This window comes from Rhagoletis zephyria, unplaced genomic scaffold (genome assembly GCF_001687245.7).
Source record: "Rhagoletis zephyria isolate East Lansing unplaced genomic scaffold, Rhagoletis_zephyria_1.1 Rzeph_scaffold_00584, whole genome shotgun sequence".
NCBI lineage: Eukaryota > Metazoa > Arthropoda > Insecta > Diptera > Tephritidae > Rhagoletis > Rhagoletis zephyria.
In genome coordinates this window covers 80,633-97,525 of record NW_016157668.1, presented here as the reverse complement: position 1 = coordinate 97,525, position 16,893 = coordinate 80,633, and the positions used below count along the sequence as shown (strand labels likewise).

The 16,893-nt window shown below is 36.2% G+C and overlaps 3 protein-coding genes across 7 annotated transcripts; all 3 read right to left on the bottom strand.

The window, feature by feature from the left end:
- Positions 1–841: 841 nt before the first annotated feature.
- On the bottom strand, positions 842–2,684 carry AsnRS-m (asparagine--tRNA ligase, mitochondrial). The gene is made up of 4 exons (XM_017612860.1): positions 2,502–2,684; positions 2,231–2,438; positions 1,940–2,166; positions 842–1,763 (listed from the first exon to the last, which is right to left on the bottom strand). The coding sequence occupies exons 1-4, from the start codon at positions 2,589–2,591 to the stop codon at positions 903–905; spliced, it is 1,386 nt and encodes a 461-aa protein (XP_017468349.1). The 5' UTR covers positions 2,592–2,684; the 3' UTR covers positions 842–902.
- A 409-nt stretch (positions 2,685–3,093) lies between these two features.
- Positions 3,094–4,410, bottom strand: Prosalpha7 (proteasome alpha7 subunit). The gene is made up of 3 exons (XM_017612866.1): positions 4,264–4,410; positions 3,632–4,200; positions 3,094–3,358 (listed from the first exon to the last, which is right to left on the bottom strand). Exons 1-3 carry the CDS (start codon positions 4,282–4,284, stop codon positions 3,187–3,189), a joined length of 762 nt encoding a protein of 253 aa, XP_017468355.1. The 5' UTR covers positions 4,285–4,410; the 3' UTR covers positions 3,094–3,186.
- A 3,205-nt stretch (positions 4,411–7,615) lies between these two features.
- On the bottom strand, positions 7,616–16,436 carry Hao (Hydroxyacid oxidase). 5 transcript variants are annotated; one of them, XM_017612862.1, is made up of 5 exons: positions 16,359–16,436; positions 15,964–16,035; positions 14,030–15,617; positions 12,663–12,935; positions 7,616–8,351 (listed from the first exon to the last, which is right to left on the bottom strand). In XM_017612862.1, exons 4-5 carry the CDS (start codon positions 12,926–12,928, stop codon positions 7,655–7,657), a joined length of 963 nt encoding a protein of 320 aa, XP_017468351.1. In that variant the 5' UTR covers positions 12,929–12,935; positions 14,030–15,617; positions 15,964–16,035; positions 16,359–16,436; the 3' UTR covers positions 7,616–7,654. The 5 variants fall into 5 exon arrangements, with proteins under 5 accessions (XP_017468351.1, XP_017468354.1, XP_017468353.1 ...); XM_017612865.1 differs by lacking the exons at positions 14,030–15,617; positions 15,964–16,035; positions 16,359–16,436 and adding an exon at positions 13,955–13,984; XM_017612864.1 differs by lacking the exons at positions 14,030–15,617; positions 15,964–16,035; positions 16,359–16,436 and adding an exon at positions 13,556–13,576.
- Positions 16,437–16,893: the final 457 nt, after the last annotated feature.

Genomic DNA, 16,893 nt, shown 5'->3' with positions numbered 1-16,893 from the left:
ACAGCAAAGTTACTCTCTGAAGTGAGAGTAAAAATTGAGTAACAACAAAAATTGCGGGAACAAAAAGAGCATTTTTCCAGTAAAAACGTCAACCAGTGATCGCCTGACACTTTTCAGGATTTTACCAGTAGAAAAGGTTCGGGTAAAATCTTGCAACTTCATTCTCTGCACAACTCTTCAAAAATCGCTCTCATTTAGAGGATTTTGGAGTACGGGATCATTTGTCCTGTAACTTCCTGCAAGTTCGTGTAAAAACCTATAAGTTCATGGAGTACCGGATCAGAGCTTAGGATTTTGGAGTACGGGATCATTTTTCCTGTAACTTCCTGCAAGCTCGTGTAAAAACCTGTAAGTTCTTGGAGTACTGGATCAGAGCTAAGAAAATAGCATAGAATCCGCTAAAAAAAATCGCATTTTTCCACTCGTTTGTTCTTCCATTTCACATGTAATTATACCGTATGCAGATCATCTGAAACAGCTGATTATCATAATTAACGTGTGCTCGCCATTGTCACTGTCAAAATGAATACCTATAATGTGGATTGTAATCATATTTCGTTTGAAATGTTTCACGTCCGGTTGAATTTCCTCCTTTCTTCTATTTGTTGAAATAATGGATCGTTCAAAATAAGTTAATAAAATATATTGGTATTGAAATATCATAAAATAAGCGGAAAAATAAGTGAATTGAATTAAAAGAACTTCAGCAGCAGTTTAGAGGTACTTATAACAAATAAAAAAAACCCATTCTTAGAAACATTTAACCAATTAGTACAAAACAAACATCTTAACTTTTATTAAACTTCCTTTATTTAATTACGAACATATGTAAACATATATACGATATATATATATATATATATATGTAAATATGTATGTATGTATATGTATATATTTCTGAACTACATTAGACAACTGTGCGGATATCTTGGAAATGGTATAACATCTCTTATGTTCTTAACACCTGTAATCAATTGCAAGTATCGCTCAAATCCCATACCGAATCCACCTGTGGGTATACCACCAAACTTTCGCAATTCTAAATACCATTCCAACCCGTTTGGAAGTTGTGGATGCGCACGTAGAATATTTGCATCGCTTTCACGTATGCCTCCACCACATAATTCACCCACCCCAGGCATTAACAAATCTAAGGCATGTACCCGTTCAGGATTTGTTCGTACTGCTTTCATATAGAACGGCTTTTGACTCGTGGGCCAGTCGATGACAAATACCGGGGTTCCACAATGTTCGACCAGAAACAGCTCTTGTTCTTTAGAGAAGCCCTCTGCGAGTTTAATCTCTGTTTTAAAAATGTGCTTGTTTGCAACCAAAATTTCCAGAGCGTCGTCATAGCTAACCGTAGTCCAAGTTGAATTTAGCCAAGATAGTTGAAAAGCATAACCCAAAGATCTTTCCTGACAAAATCTAATATCCTTGGAAGCTGATTCTATGACATGGGCAGTGACTGCTTTTAACATTTTTTCAATAAATGTAATTAATGCTGAAATCTCTTCAATGAATGCTAACTCTGCCTCGAACATGTAAAATTCTGCTAAATGAAGCGGTGATTTGGAATTCTCTGACCGAAACGCCGGTGCTAGTGTATACGTGTTACCCAGGCCGTAGGACATAGCTTCCAAATGTAGTTGACCGGAAACGGAAAGAAAAACTTTATCATCAAAATAGCTTTGTTCGGCGGGAATATTTGGGCGCGCCATTTCCTTGAGGAGCGCAGCAGAATCTGGTTGTACCCGGAAAACCTACAAGTTTCATTATAAACCAAACATTTTGNGCTTTGTTCGGCGGGAATATTTGGGCGCGCCATTTCCTTGAGGAGCGCAGAAGAATCTGGTTGTACCCGGAAAACCTACAAGTTTCATTATAAACCAAACATTTTTTAATTGAAATATTTTCATTTAAACAAAAACATTCATACTTCACCAGCGCCTTCGCAATCGTTTGTTGTAAGAACAGGGGTATTGATCTGAATAAAATCCGATGCATCCATATAGTCATGTATCGCTTTCAATGCGCGATGGCGTACCCTCATTTGTGCTCCTATATAATCAACTCTCGCGCGTAAGTGTAAATGTTCACGCACATATTCTGGCGGGTGTTGCTGCTTGGGTGTAAAAGGATATCCATCGGCTATGTTCCCGTCAGCTGTAACAGAATTATTCACTTTATATAAAACATTACGCATGGAATGTATACTGAGCTTCAAGACCTATTACTTTCACATGTTTAGCATGCAGTTCGGGCTGACCGTTTGGTGCAGTCTGTATAATTCCATTTACGCTGACGCTACTGCCTACGCTAATATCCTTCGCATCTGCTTCTTTTGGAATGACTACCTGAAAGCGTTGCACTGTAGATCCATCACTTAAGTCGAAAAAAATATTTTTCTTTAGTCTTCTTATGTTTTGTACCCAACCCTAAAATTAAGGATTTTATAAAATGGGAAATAGTGATGATGGCAACAAAAACAAGTAACTTGCCTGCACATTAAGACGATCTCCTAGTTTAGCTGTTTTAGTTACTCCATTTATGCGCTGGAATCCACTGCAAAAGCGCTTTAAAAGGAACATGCTCACCTTCCTTGTAACCTACTACGATTGCATCAGCTGTTCGTGCACCTCCAGCATTCATCAGCTGTTCAAAATAGTGGAATGCATCTTATCAATAAAAAGTTTGACTCTCACTGTAGTTTGTGCACAAGCATGCTCGCGAACATCTTGGCTGTCGTTGCTAATGACGGTGAGCGGCTCATTCATGATTTTGTCGTGGTAGCCTAAAGATGGATAGCAAAGACGCTGATGATGCTATTGCAATGCTTTTGACTTGGCTTTTTTTTACGTATGTATGTGTTGATGCTTGTGCGTGCAAATAAATAAATAATAATAATATCAATGTTCAGAAATAAAAGAGACTGATGTTGTTGTTTACTGATACTTTGGTTTGCTGCATATCCTTAACAAATTCAGCAGACTACTTACTATATGCATGCTAAGGCTATACGTACCTAAGAAAAAGGAGTATTATAAAGTTCTTTCAGCAACCGAGCTATACAAAGATCTTATTATTTGTTCAGTTTAATTGATGACTTTTATTTAATAGGTCAAACCATACTTAAGTTTTTAGGAAAATCAAATACATTAATTAATTGTGTAAACAGCATACGTTTTATATCTCATTATCACTATCATCTTCATTCTTGGCTGCTAGACCCGCTTGGACCGCTTGATCGTACCATGGTTGAGGGTTCAAACGATGTAGACCTTTCGTTTCTTTACTGACCAAACTCATTTCGAAATGGAAGTCTTTGTTTCTGAGTTCATCATGCACTTGGTAAATTCTGTAAATTTTAAGAAAAAATATCAGTTAATATTTAGTTTTCTAATTCTTTATATGAACATCGTTACCCTAATGTAGAAAGACCCTATCTAACATTTTTGTTACCTTTTATAACATTATAAAAACTAAAGATCCTCAGTAGTTGTTTTTTCGTTAGACTGGTTTTTAGTAAGCAAAAAAACTAATTTTTTTGATGTACTTCGAACTTTGAAATAAAATGAGTTAGGGTCTTTCTATATTCAACTAACGATATTTAAATGAACCCATTGCTTACATTCTACCAGCATTCTGCACCAAGTCGTCCACGCTCATTTCAGCGAATTTTAGTTTCTCCATTTCTGTTTTAGCCTGTTGCTCTGCTTTTCCGCTTGCACAAGCAAAATACCCAAATGATGTGCCCGATGGATCGATTTTGTACAATTGTGGCCCCTGTTCCTCATCCCAAGAGGCCAGTATGACAGATACTCCAAAGGGCCGCACGGCGCTGTATAGGGTGTAAGCGTGTACATAGGCCGATACGCGTTCTGTTAACTGTTTTAATGGTATAGTTCGTTCGAATTGTTGACGGAAATTGGCAGCTTCTTGGCGAGCAATATCTATAATATAGCGTCCATCCGCCAACAGACCAGCAATAGCAATACCAATGTTTTTATCAATTGTAAAAATCCTGGTAGCAGCATCATCTTCATACAATGCACTGGTGACGATTTTCTCCACCGCTAGAACAATGCCATCCTTACCTCGCATACCAATTACTGTGCCACTCATTTCCACCGCTTTCCCAGCATATTCGATTTGGTACACTCGGCCGTCAGGAGAAAACTGTGAAGCCGACAAATCGTACTACGAAAACCGTAAAATGTTATTAGAACACTGCAATCCAGATACATTATATAGTGAACTTACTCCAGTGCCGATTGAACTCATTTTGGCAAAATATTATATGTATATATTTTATAAAAACAAATGGGAAAAACTGGAAAATCTTGGTAGTTTTGTTCGCTGGCGATGAAACGGCTTATTTTTGTTTTTTGAGGTTAGAAGTTTGACAACCAATTTTGACTTTTCATTCAGGTGAGTTACCAGATCGGAGTACAATTATACCGTGGCTTTGTTTCTTTCCTTTTCTAGCAGATAATTATCAGGAAGAATGGAAAAATTGGGGGAATTACGCTCACAATAAAAAAATAGTAAACAGCTGATCGGGATATTTGACTATTGAAAATATTTGGCGCGAATTTTTGTTTATCCATTTTGACAGCGGCTAGTTTCTGCTAGTAAAAATTTTACTAGCAGAAATTAGCAGGGGAGCCAAAAAATAAGAGCGTAAGAACGAGAGAGAGCTTGTTGTTGTTGTTGTAACAGCATACAAACTCCCCAAAGACTTTTGGGGAGTGTTGCTGAAGTGACAGTCCTTGGCCATATATAAATCTGGGTCGTTCCGGTTACGTAGACCCGACTGTCGTGGGAACGAACGAGAGAGAGCTGATAGTTTTTGCTAGTTTTTGGGTTAAGAAACGCTTTCCAGCAGAAATGAGTGATAATTTGTGATAACTATCTGTTAAGAAACAAAGCTTGCGATAAAGAATTATGGAATACAACCGAAAGCAAACTTAAAGTGCGGTTAGACGTAACAGTGCAAGCGCACTTTTTTCGATTTTTTTCCCAAAATGGAAAGCGAATGGGAAAAAAAAATGTTTGCAGATTTTCCAAAATTATTTTCAAGGTGTATTGCAACTAAAATAACTCAAATCACTTTCGAGAAATAATTTGCTCGTGTTGCACTAGCAATTTGCATTTCTGCTGAAAGTGAGGTGAAACTAACCGAATGTTAATCTATTGAATTTATAATTAAATTGATTTATTGTTAATTATATCCATACATAAATTTAAATTAATTTATTTATAATTAAATTTTAAATTTTGACTTCCTAAAAAATAAGACGGGCGCATACACGACTTTGGTTCACTTCCTTTTACGTTCAGGACAACAATTTTAGGTTCGTTCGCGTAGCTGTTAATTGTTCATGTTTAACCAAAACTTACAGGTTTTTGCGTTCGCGTACGCAAAAAACTTGCAAAGTAGGGGAAATTGAGAGAGCAAAGTGACATTTCATTTTGAGGGGAAGCTGTTAGTTTCTGTTGGAAAAATTTTTGCCAACAGCAATTTGCCAACAGGGAAACAGCTGATCAAAAACAGCTGGTTGGCATTTACGCAAATCACAAAATTTAATTTGATGGTTTGGAAGATAAAAATTACAAAATGCGACTAATTAAACTTGTAAGAAATAAGTAGTTATTTGTTTAATCAATAAACTGTGTCAGTATAACACTTTGCGATGACTTTTCGTACGTTTTAAATTTTACACTTTTGTATGTAAACAAAAATTATATCAGCTGTTCGTCTAACTTGCAAGTTTCTGCAAATTTTCTGTTCGCGTACTATTTTGGATATTTCTCTCTTGTGAGCGAACAGATGACATTTCGCCGGAATTTGGCAGTTGGTTGGTTTCTGTTGGAGATTTTAAACGAACGCACCTTTTATAAATCATGTGAACACATTGCACGTTTAATAATATAGGGATGTAACTCAAAATTTACGTTATTGGAGATTTCATTATGCAATTAATAAGCTTGATAAGTATATTATGTTCAGTCTAACAGATACAACAAAATACTTCCCGCCTGGAAATTCTTTGTGCACCGTCCTATCCGCATAGCTCTTGAAATCTTACTTAAAAGATCAATGCACAAAGTGGACTTATCTGTATTTACCGTGTAAACAGACAAAAAGTAGTATCGGAAAGTTTCAGAAATAAAAACTGCTTCCGACAGCCCATTTACGTGCAAGGTGTATCTGCTCCTGCAATCTCTTTTGGAATTTCTTGAGTTAGACAGATTTCAAATAAGGACTTGCACTTGCCACGTCTCACAGCAACTTAATAATGTAACGAAGTATTTCAAAATTTAAATTTTGTGGGAAAACGCAATCAAAGTTTTATCAATTCATAGAGCTGGTACACAAAAAGATAGATGGAAATACAAATCGTCGATGTTTTCGCAAAACCGCCCATCGACCAATTGCAAAACCGCCTATCTTACGGCACTCAAATTTTATAGGAGAGCGAAAAAACGGGTTTTATTTGAAGGCATTACCTTGATATGCGGTATTTTCTCTAGCTATTATTTTACAAATCTGTTGTTTTAATAACGATTTTACGATTCTTAGGCATAAATAGCGATGCCTGGGGTTCGGGGCTACCGAATCTCATTTTCGTCACAATGGAGATTTAGGCGGTTTTGCAACTGGTCGATGGGCGGTTTTGCAAAAACATCGACGATTTGTATTTCCATCTATCTTTTTGTGTACCAGCTCTATGAATTGATAAAACTTTGATTGCGTTTTCCCACAAAATTTAAATTTTGAAATACTTCGTTACATTATTAAGTTGCTGTGAGACGTGGCAAGTGCAAGTCCTTATTTGAAATCTGTCTAACTCAAGAAATTCCAAAAGAGATTGCAGGAGCAGATACACCTTGCACGTAAATGGGCTGTCGGAAGCAGTTTTTATTTCTGAAACTTTCCGATACTACTTTTTGTCTGTTTACACGGTAAATACAGATAAGTCCACTTTGTGCATTGATCTTTTAAGTAAGATTTCAAGAGCTATGCGGATAGGACGGTGCACAAAGAATTTCCAGGCGGGAAGTATTTTCAATACTGTGTTACTGCAACACGTATTTTTAATTCGTTTTATTTGATTTTATAAATAAGTTAATACTAAAAAGAAATATTTTTAAGCAAGCTTTCTGAATGAAATCGGACCATAAATATTGGTTCACCAAATAAATCAACTCGTGCGCCACCTATCGGTAAACATTTTAGTGGAGTTATTCTTTTTCATGTATTTAATATACGTTCTAAATATGAACGAAATACGGGTTTTTCAAATATCTCGACTCCTGCGCCACCTAACTGATATTTCGTATTGCATTGTCGTCGGGTTCTGAGCCAACTGTGAAGCTTCAAGATCGTAGGTCATCTGGAAGTTGGTTAAAAATTGATTGTAAGATTTGCCCCTAACAAACATACTTATTTACATATGTAACTGTGAAGCTTCAAGATCGTAGGTCATCTGGAAGTTGGTAAAAAATAGATTGTAAGATTTGCCCCTAACAAACATACTTATTTACATATGTATGTACATACAGAGGAAGTTAAATTAAAGTTTGTAAAAAACACTAAATACACATTTTATAAATTTTGTATTTTATATTTAAAACCTCGTTATTTGTTCTATAACCTTGCATAGGCTGACTCATGAGCCACCATATCTAGCGTGATATCACTTAACTTTTGGCAACCTGCTAAAGCAAGTGTAATTTCGAAATCCTTACGCAACACTCTTAACAGTTCTTCAACACCTCTTTGTCCGTCACAAGCCAAGCCCCAGAGGGCAGCACGTCCTATAAATACCATTTTTGCACCCAACGCCAATGCCTTGAAAATATCATTGCCCTGCGTAACGCCTCCATCCAACATCACCACCAGATCATTACCCACTGCTTTGACCACCTCGGGAAGTGCTTCAATTGCAGCCGGCACTGTATCGATCTGTCGTGCGCCATGGTTTGAGACAATTATTCCGGCACAGCCAAATTCACGTGCCAATACGGCATCTTCGCGTGTTAGTACGCCTTTAACTATAATTGGCAGCCGCGTTAACTTTACTAGCCAGGCCACATCCTTCCACGTTAGCGTCGGATCGAATTGACTTGAAACATAAGCATTTATTCCGGATGTTGCTTCGTTATCACTACGCACACCATCAGCTTTGATGCCTTGAAAATTGGCAAGACGTAAATGTGGCGGAAGGCTGAATTTATTACGAACGTCCGAGCGACGTTGACCAAAAATTGGTGCGTCAATTGTTAAGACGATTGCCTTAAAATTGGCCTTCTCCGCACGACGTACCATTTTCTCTGTGAGTGAGCTGAAATGAGAGAAAAATCGAAAATGGTAGTTGTAGTAGGGTAAGCCCGGGTGTTAAGCTCGTCGGCGATTTCAAGCATCCGTTGTTGGTTACCCCAGCAACCGAGGCAATCGGAGATCGTCGTGTCACACGTACTTGTTGTCGGCTCGTGTGGATGGATGGTTGACAAGCGGTCTGTTTGATAGTGGCGCAAAGCGTTGACAAGCATTAGTGTGTTAGTTTGTTGTGATATGTAAAATGAGCAAGTTCGCGGAAGATAAAGATTTTAAATTTAATTTTTAAATTTTATTGCAAATGGTGTTGACGCTTTATGCTTGAGTGTCGCCGGGCAAGCTTCAAGCACCCGACATTCAACCCGACACTCACACATGTACTCGTTGCTGGGGTAACCAACAACGGATGCTTGAAATCGCCGACGAGCTAAATGGTTCTCCGGGTGATATGGTGGACCCTCAAACACTCTTGCAATTCGCTCAGAACTCTCATTTCAACATATATGATTCAGTCTTACGTAATAACGCGAAGGGCAAAGTGCTCTTGTCGGTGCGCATGACAAATTTCAATAAAGAAAATAAAAAGAGAAAAAAGTGCGGCTTATATTACTTTTCTAAGAAATATTATGGCTGAATTTCTTTATTCATTCGGAACGTTTGGAATAAACTTTTTTGTTTACTTATTCTTTAGAACGTGCCTGATGTTATGTTAACGTATAATTCAAACGCATTCAGTTTATTCTGGCTGTGAAATGGGATTATCCGGAATGTATAAAGAAACGCAGCCTATATTTCTTTATATGAGAATTATTCGGTAAGTTTTTAGCCTACGTATATTGTTTGTGCATAGAAAAGATTATTAAGAGATCATGATTCAATAATACAAGGTTAGATAATTATTGACAGCCGCGGTTTGACATTCCCTTACAAAAGGTTGCATTTACGAAGGACGGAGAAAGACGAAGAATGAAATCCCTTGGTGCGTAAATGGTAGTAGAAAAGTACGCAAAGTAGGCAATTAATAGTGAAAGTCCTTTTGTAAATTCTAATGTATTTGCAATAAATCTGGCATTTTAAACGAAATATTGAACGTAATGTTACAGTATCTACGTGAATTACGTAATTTATGTGCTATTTCGCTGTATAAAGACTGCAAAAGAACATTAATATAACGCTACTGCGAGTTTTATGTAAATATCCAATTTAAAAAAAGTTTATGTTTTCATCAGCTACACTTTTTCCAAGTAAGTTTGCAAAGAAGCAACACGCTGCCACTGCTAAGGGAGCGGTGCGAGAGAGACAACTGTCAGTTTATCGAACCTTGTATTATTTAATCATGTTAAGAGTATGTCCCCTTTCAGACACGTCAAGTCTTGCTTTCAAGTCTGCTCGTTCGTAGGCGAAGGAGGTGAGAAGAGAGGGGAAGAGCACAGATACCTCCGTACCGTCGATTCGTTTCAAGTTTTCTTGTCTCTTTTGATCTTTTCGTTGCTTCCCAGTTAAAGAACCAAGGACTTGAATTCAATTAAAGTTGACGCGTGTGGAAGCAAATAGAAAACACAAAAGAGAATGCGAAAAAAATTGCTTTCAAGACTTGACGTGTCTGAAAGGGGACTTAAAGAAAAACCACGCATGCAAGTTGGAACGAATTCCAAGAAGTTTAGTTTTTGTCAGTGTTGCTCGTGCAACGGGCGAAGTGGTGTAATTTCTTCCGGGCGATATGGCATGCATGATATTTTTTTTTCATATGCCATATCACCCGTTTTACGAACCTTTTCTATCTAATAAAACAAAAGAAATACTTTACAATTTGTTCATATCTTTCGAGAGAAAATATATACACTAATTATTTTATGATATTGTATGCTATTAGAAATGCCCAACGTTTATAAACGGAAAGCTAATTCGAACAGGGCTTCGTGGTCCGACGAAAACTTAAAAACTGCGATTGATGCAGTAACAAAAAAATAAATTATCTATCAATGCGGCTGCAAAGGAGTACAAGGTCCCTGCTTCAACGATCTGCTGGTACCTTAAATCTAAAACGTGTAGTAAGAAGCCATTGGGAGGTGACATCGAACAAAAAATGGTTGCGCACATAAAAAAGTTGCAAGGCCATGGGTTCGCTCCAACACGGCGGATGGTACGTCAAATGGCATATGATATTGCTGAAAAGCTTGTGTTGCACACCGATTTAATAAGACAGTAAGACAGCCGGCGACGAATGGTTGCAACGATTTTTAAAACGAAACCAAGATCTTTCCGTTATAAAATCTGAAGGTGTTTCGCAAGCTCGAGCAACCAGTATGAACCGAGAAGAAGTAAAAAATATTTCGATCTGCTTGAAAATATTATGACTGACAGTAGACTAATGGGCAACCACTCCAAAAAATGATATAGTTCTCTTTTGTTTGCCACCTCATACGACTCAATTCCTCCAGCCTTGGACAGATCCTTTTTCAAAGCATTCAAGTCATACTATTACGCTGCGTGTAATTTATTTATTCGCAATAATCCGAGTCGCAAAATTGGACGATATGAATTTGGGAACTTACTCTCCGAGGCCTGGGGAAATTCTGCGGTATCGAAAAATTGAATATCGGGTTTCGTGGCAACTGGTATTTGTCCCTTTAATCCAACTGCAATTCCAGAATATGCTTTTATACAAATGGGCGAAGAATGGAGATTCTACGGCATATGACACCACCACAGGTAGATATTAAGATATTTAATAACTGCTCATATCTAATTTTTTATTTTACGTTTTTATTACCACTTTCTACCCAAACACATTTTATTCTTGCACTAAGTAGTTGACTCTTTATTTGATGCCACAGAGCCCCCTGATATAACCCCCGGCAAAGCTCTAGATCATGTCTGTCCTGTTCCTTCGGTATCTAAGCCTAAAAAAAGTGAAAGGGCACAAAAAGCACGGGTGTTGACAACACCGGAAACAGGTCACAGCAATTGCTAAAATCTATGAATTGCGAAGAAAAAACAAAAAATAAAAAAATTACGCCCATTCATAAACCGAAAAACAAAAAGCAAGTCCTAGTTTGCCCAGTTCATCAGAGGAGGAACAAAATGTACCCCTTAATGACGAGTCTGATGGATTGGAAGATTTCGAGGAAAATTTTATAATATATATTGTTATAATATATTTTTATTCGGCATTTTATGTAAAGAACTGTTTTCGTTTTTGGTTTTTTATATACAGAATATATTAGTAAATTTAATAAACTGAATTTCCATTTAATTTTTGTAACAAAATGTTATTTATTTTGGAAGATATTGTGAAAAGCAAAAAAAATTGTGCCTTATTACCCGGGCTTACCCTACAGAAAATAAATTGACACGAAAAAGATTTTATTCTCCACGAAGACCACATAACAGCACAACCTTGTTCGCGAAAGTATTGAACTCTGTTTGTCAGAGAAACGAAACAAGGGTGTTAATTTTAAGTTGTATATTTAAATTCAAAACTATGGCTCGCGGGCAGAAATATAAACAGACAAATTTCAGTTTTCGTTCTTAGACTTCGTTCGGCTTCGTTTTACAATTGGTTTTTTGTCGCGGCTTCTTTGAAAACTAAAAACTAGAGTTGCCGTTGATAATCGTTTCAAAAGGGAATGGCGTTGCCATTGTGTTGTAATAGAAAATTTCCCTTTGAGTGGCCAGTGTTGCCGACACTATCAGTCACGGGACCTTGCCCCATGCGGTCATGGACTTGTCTCTTCTAGAATAGAAACGAGAGGATCACAAACCGTGTAATCGTTAAATATTGGTTGAATTCCACTTTCCCAGGAAAATCACCTTAAAATAGATAGGGTATTCCCAAAAAGTCCCTCCAATTTTACCTTCCTTTGAGCTGGTGCATATGCATATAAGGCTGGGAGTTCTTTCCGGTTTTTTTGACTATCCGAATATCTGAATACCTGAGTAAAAATTATCAACATCCGAATAGTGTATAGATATCAGAATATAACAATATAACAATAAAATAACATAACATAACGTAACATAATAAATATAACAATATAACAATAAAATAAGAATTGTTTTTGTATTATGAATTTTCTGTTACTTATCTTGCAACTCGAAATATTCAGTAATTTTTCGAGCGAATATCCGCATAACGTATACTGATCGGATAATAAAATTAACACATAGTAACCGGATGTCCGGATTTTATCCATGTACACGAATATCCTAACGGACATCCGGATATCCAAATTTACGAATAGTACCAACCCTAATGCATATAACTATACGATTATAGCGATTACGTACACATACATATAAACATATGTTTATTTACCGATCTTTGTAGACGTAAAGCTGAAACCATTTATTGGTATTTGGTGCCGCAGTTGCGACCTCTTCAATTGACATAGTAGACAATGTACTCAATATATAGATGGAACCAGCACTGCCTGCTGCACGCGCATTTGCACCCTCACCCTCCGGATGCGCCAATTTTTGCATAGCTGTGGGTGCAATACCTAATGGCCATTTAAGATCAATGCCCAGGATATTGCAACGTGTGTCAATTTTAGAGACATCACGTAAAAATCGTGGACGCATGCGAATTCTGAAATAAAAATTTATAAATTTTAGTTTTTATATGTACTTGTTCATACTATTTTGCACTGCGAAGCAAAACTGTAGATGTATTTTTTCGAATTTCCGGCCCGTTAGCGGAAATAAAAGCAAAAAAAAAAAATGTCCGCTACTTTTTTTAACTTACCGATGGTTTTTTGATTTTTTTTTTGTTGAAGGTATTGTTCATTTTTTCATATAAACAAGTTGTCGAACACACTGAGTCACTTTGTATGGAAGAAAATGCATAACACCGTCAACGAAAAAATTTCCAAAAATCAACGGTAAGTCAAAGCTAAGTTCAAACTGACACTGATTATACTAAAATTAAATGGGCTACAAGGTACTTAGATTTTTTGTTTGTTATATTCAATTCTTATTTTTGCGAGCGCTAATTGAAAAATGATATCGAAGGCTGAAATTTTGTGACCGACATTCGTTTTATTTAACACAGTCTAATGTATATGTATTTCTACTTCGTATATGTTCGTGCTATCTATAGAATGGTGGCTTAGTTCGAAAAAAATGTTCTATATAGTATATCTAATTTTTTTCGATGCACAACTTGCTGATATGTCTAATTTCATATTCTATAGTTTTTTTTATACATACCATGTATGTATGTATGTATCTAAATCTTCAATATGACAATAGAACTTAAATTATATGTAGGAGAACAATAACCTTCGAAAAGCTTCACGATTCAAGTTCAGTGTAAATTGTTCTCCTGCGCCGCTACGATAATAATCCAAAGCGCTCTTTTCGAGCACACCGTATGCTTTCTTTTCAAAATCCTCTACACACACAAAGACCATTTTATCTTCAGTGACGCTACTTGCTTTTTCCTTGCAAACGCGACTACAACTGAATTCCAGCATACAAAATGTTTAAAATTATGAATTTATTTAGGTGATTATGAGAAAATGCTCATCCCGCTTATCTGCCTAATGACAAGCAAGATTATATTAATTATTACGAGTACATCAAGTTTGTTTTGAAGAGATAACACACCAATTCTACTGTAAAAAAAAACAATAAGCGGGCCGACTTTGTTTTGTATGCAAATGCAATATAGGGGGTACTAACTAGAGTTAAACTGTTGCCAGTCAGATGTACATATTTTTCGCCATATATGAAATAATGACATCTTATTTGTGAAAATTCTCATGTTTTTGTTCTTGGTTAATGATACATTCTCCCAGGTAGAGAATGTTTTTCCCAGCATTGACGTTTCGATTCCAGCAAGTACGGCAGTTTGGACAAAACTGGTACCTGTGCGCAAAGTACATTTTGCGCAAAGTTTGGTTGTTCTGAATTCATTAACCATCAGAATATCTGCTTGCCGTTGTTTTAGTGCTGCGATTAGTAACCGATTTGGTGTACGCCTATATCCGCGCATTGGTGAGTTTGAAGCAATCTCTGTTGATCCGATTTAGATTAACGTTTTCTCTTCTTTGTTTGGTACCAGTTGTTGCGCAATTTTGTTGCAGGCTTTTTGTCGGCAAATGTATTTCTTCAGCTTCAGCCGAGCCACCTTTCTTTGCGAGAATATTTTTTGTTTTTGCTCCAGTATTTCAAGTTCAAATTTACAATATTCTTTAAAATTTGACGAATTCGCAGACAATTCTGATTTTGTGGTGAAATCTTTCGTATATTTATTATTTTGTTGCACGTATTTTTATTAGATTTCCTGTACAATCTGTTTCATTTGGTTTCAGTTTTCTCTTTTTCACTAGCTTAGTTTCGTTTTGTTTTTTTATTTGCTTTTCCATACAAAATGAAATACAGATGCCATCAGTTTGTAAGGACGAAAACGTTTTAGTGCACGTGGAAGGAATTTTAAAATATTTTCCAAATTCACTTTTATCGAAGGAAGAAAATGGCCCTTTGAATAATTTCAATCGACACAATAGTTGATGGAACGCAAATCGATGGCATTTCACGTGATGTAAACCGTGTTTTAGTTGTGGTATTAGTGAAAAATTTTTTATTTCATTTATCTCATTATACCGTTGCAGGTTGTAAAATAATTCGATGGAAGACCAAAATAGTTTAACATTCTCTATTTCGTGTAGTTTATTTCCGTTCCAATGTAGCTCTACACGCATACGTTGAAGTAATTATTCATCTGCATTATTTTTACAATTTTTGTCGAATAAGTAGCTCAGTGTATCATATACCTTTTTTTGTCTTTCAAATTTGAAATATTTTCTGAGCCGAGTATAACCGTGCATCCAAATATTGTTATAGAATATAGTCAGAAATTTATTCGCGTTTTCCACAAATAAATTCGACCGATACGAACTATCGTACAACTTGAGGTTTTTTCGCAGCATATTATACTCCTGGTCTATTGTATATTTTGGTTTTTTTTTACCATTAGATGGTAATAACTGTCAAGAAAATTCATTGCGTCAAAGTTTCCATGTACCCAACGTTTCATCAGTGTAATGTGAATGTATCTTGATACATCGACGAATAGACACGACATCTCCTCCACATCCTTTTGTATTTGATTATATACGACGTCATTTTTGCACGTCGATCGTAAAGCCTTTTTCACCACGGAAACTGTTTTATTAGTTTCTGATTCTTTGTCGCCATGCGGCCTTTTGCGACTCATGATCCAACTTCTCAATTTCTGCTGCTTCACGGGTTTTCACGCGAGTAAAATCTGTAGAGAAGCAAGAATAAAAAATTGTAAGTTAATTTATTAGCAATGACGGTTACAATTTTGATTTTAGAATAAAAAGGATATAACATTTTTAATACAGTTTAATTTAAAATAAAACTAAGAGAAAAAAACTTGATTTAAAAAAAAATTCAGCGGGACAATTTTCTCAAAATCGGCACTGTCCCGCCAAAATCGGTACGAATGGACACTGTACACATACCGCCAATGTACAAATATGTTTTAGGGCCGTTTGCACCATATCCAGTTAACGCTAACTTGAGGTACATCCTTGGTAGTACATACATAAATTTCAGATGAGTTCTACTATACTAACTACTATGCTTACCTAAATCCTTAAATTCAAATTCTTCGCTGCTGAACGGCTTACAATTTATGCTGCCACTGTACGCAAGTTAATCTGTAAGAATAAAAAATTGTAGTTTAATTTATTAGATTCTTAAATTCTTAAATTTAAAATTCGCGGCTGAAATAAGCCAAAATAGTGCCGAAAATCAATCAAGTGTGCTTAAGGTGCCGGCTACTTTCGAAAGGGCAGAAAATGTCACAATGCACTCTCATTTTCCATAACTCATATAAGCACTGACCAAATTTTATATATAACACAATTTTAAGTCGAAAGTCCACAATTAGCAATTTCACTATCTCAAAAGTTCTACTTTAAACTCACTCATAAGGCAAATACTACTTAATAATAACTTATAATATAGATAAAGTACTCACCCAATAATAAATATGTATAACACTTATTTCTCGAAAGTCCAATGTTAATAATAGGTTTGTATAGTAACCAATAGTCAGTACTAATTTGTACTGGAACCTGCAAATTTTTACTGGAAAAGCGTATGATAACCCAAAAAATTTGCAAGAGAGCACTGAATCGAGAGCGTAACAACACGGGAGAGCTGCAAATTCTTGCTAGTGAAATTTTTACTAGCAGAAATTAGCTAGCTGAAGAAGAAGAAGAATAAATGTCAAAAGCCGCCATTTGTTGAATTGGTTTAGCACAAACAAAAGTAAAAGGAGTTTACATCAAAATATTGTGACTGTGTAAGTGCTTGTGTGTAAAGCAGAGTTTAAGACTGATTTATAAATAGTAAAATGTTTACAGCAGAATGTCAAAACAGTGCAACGACTGTTCACTTGCAAGTTTTTGCTAGTTTTGTGTTCATTAACTTTTTCTGCTAGTTTTCTCTTCTTCTCAATTTTACGCTCTATTTTGCTTTTACGCTCTCGCTGCAATGTTTTACTGGAGAAG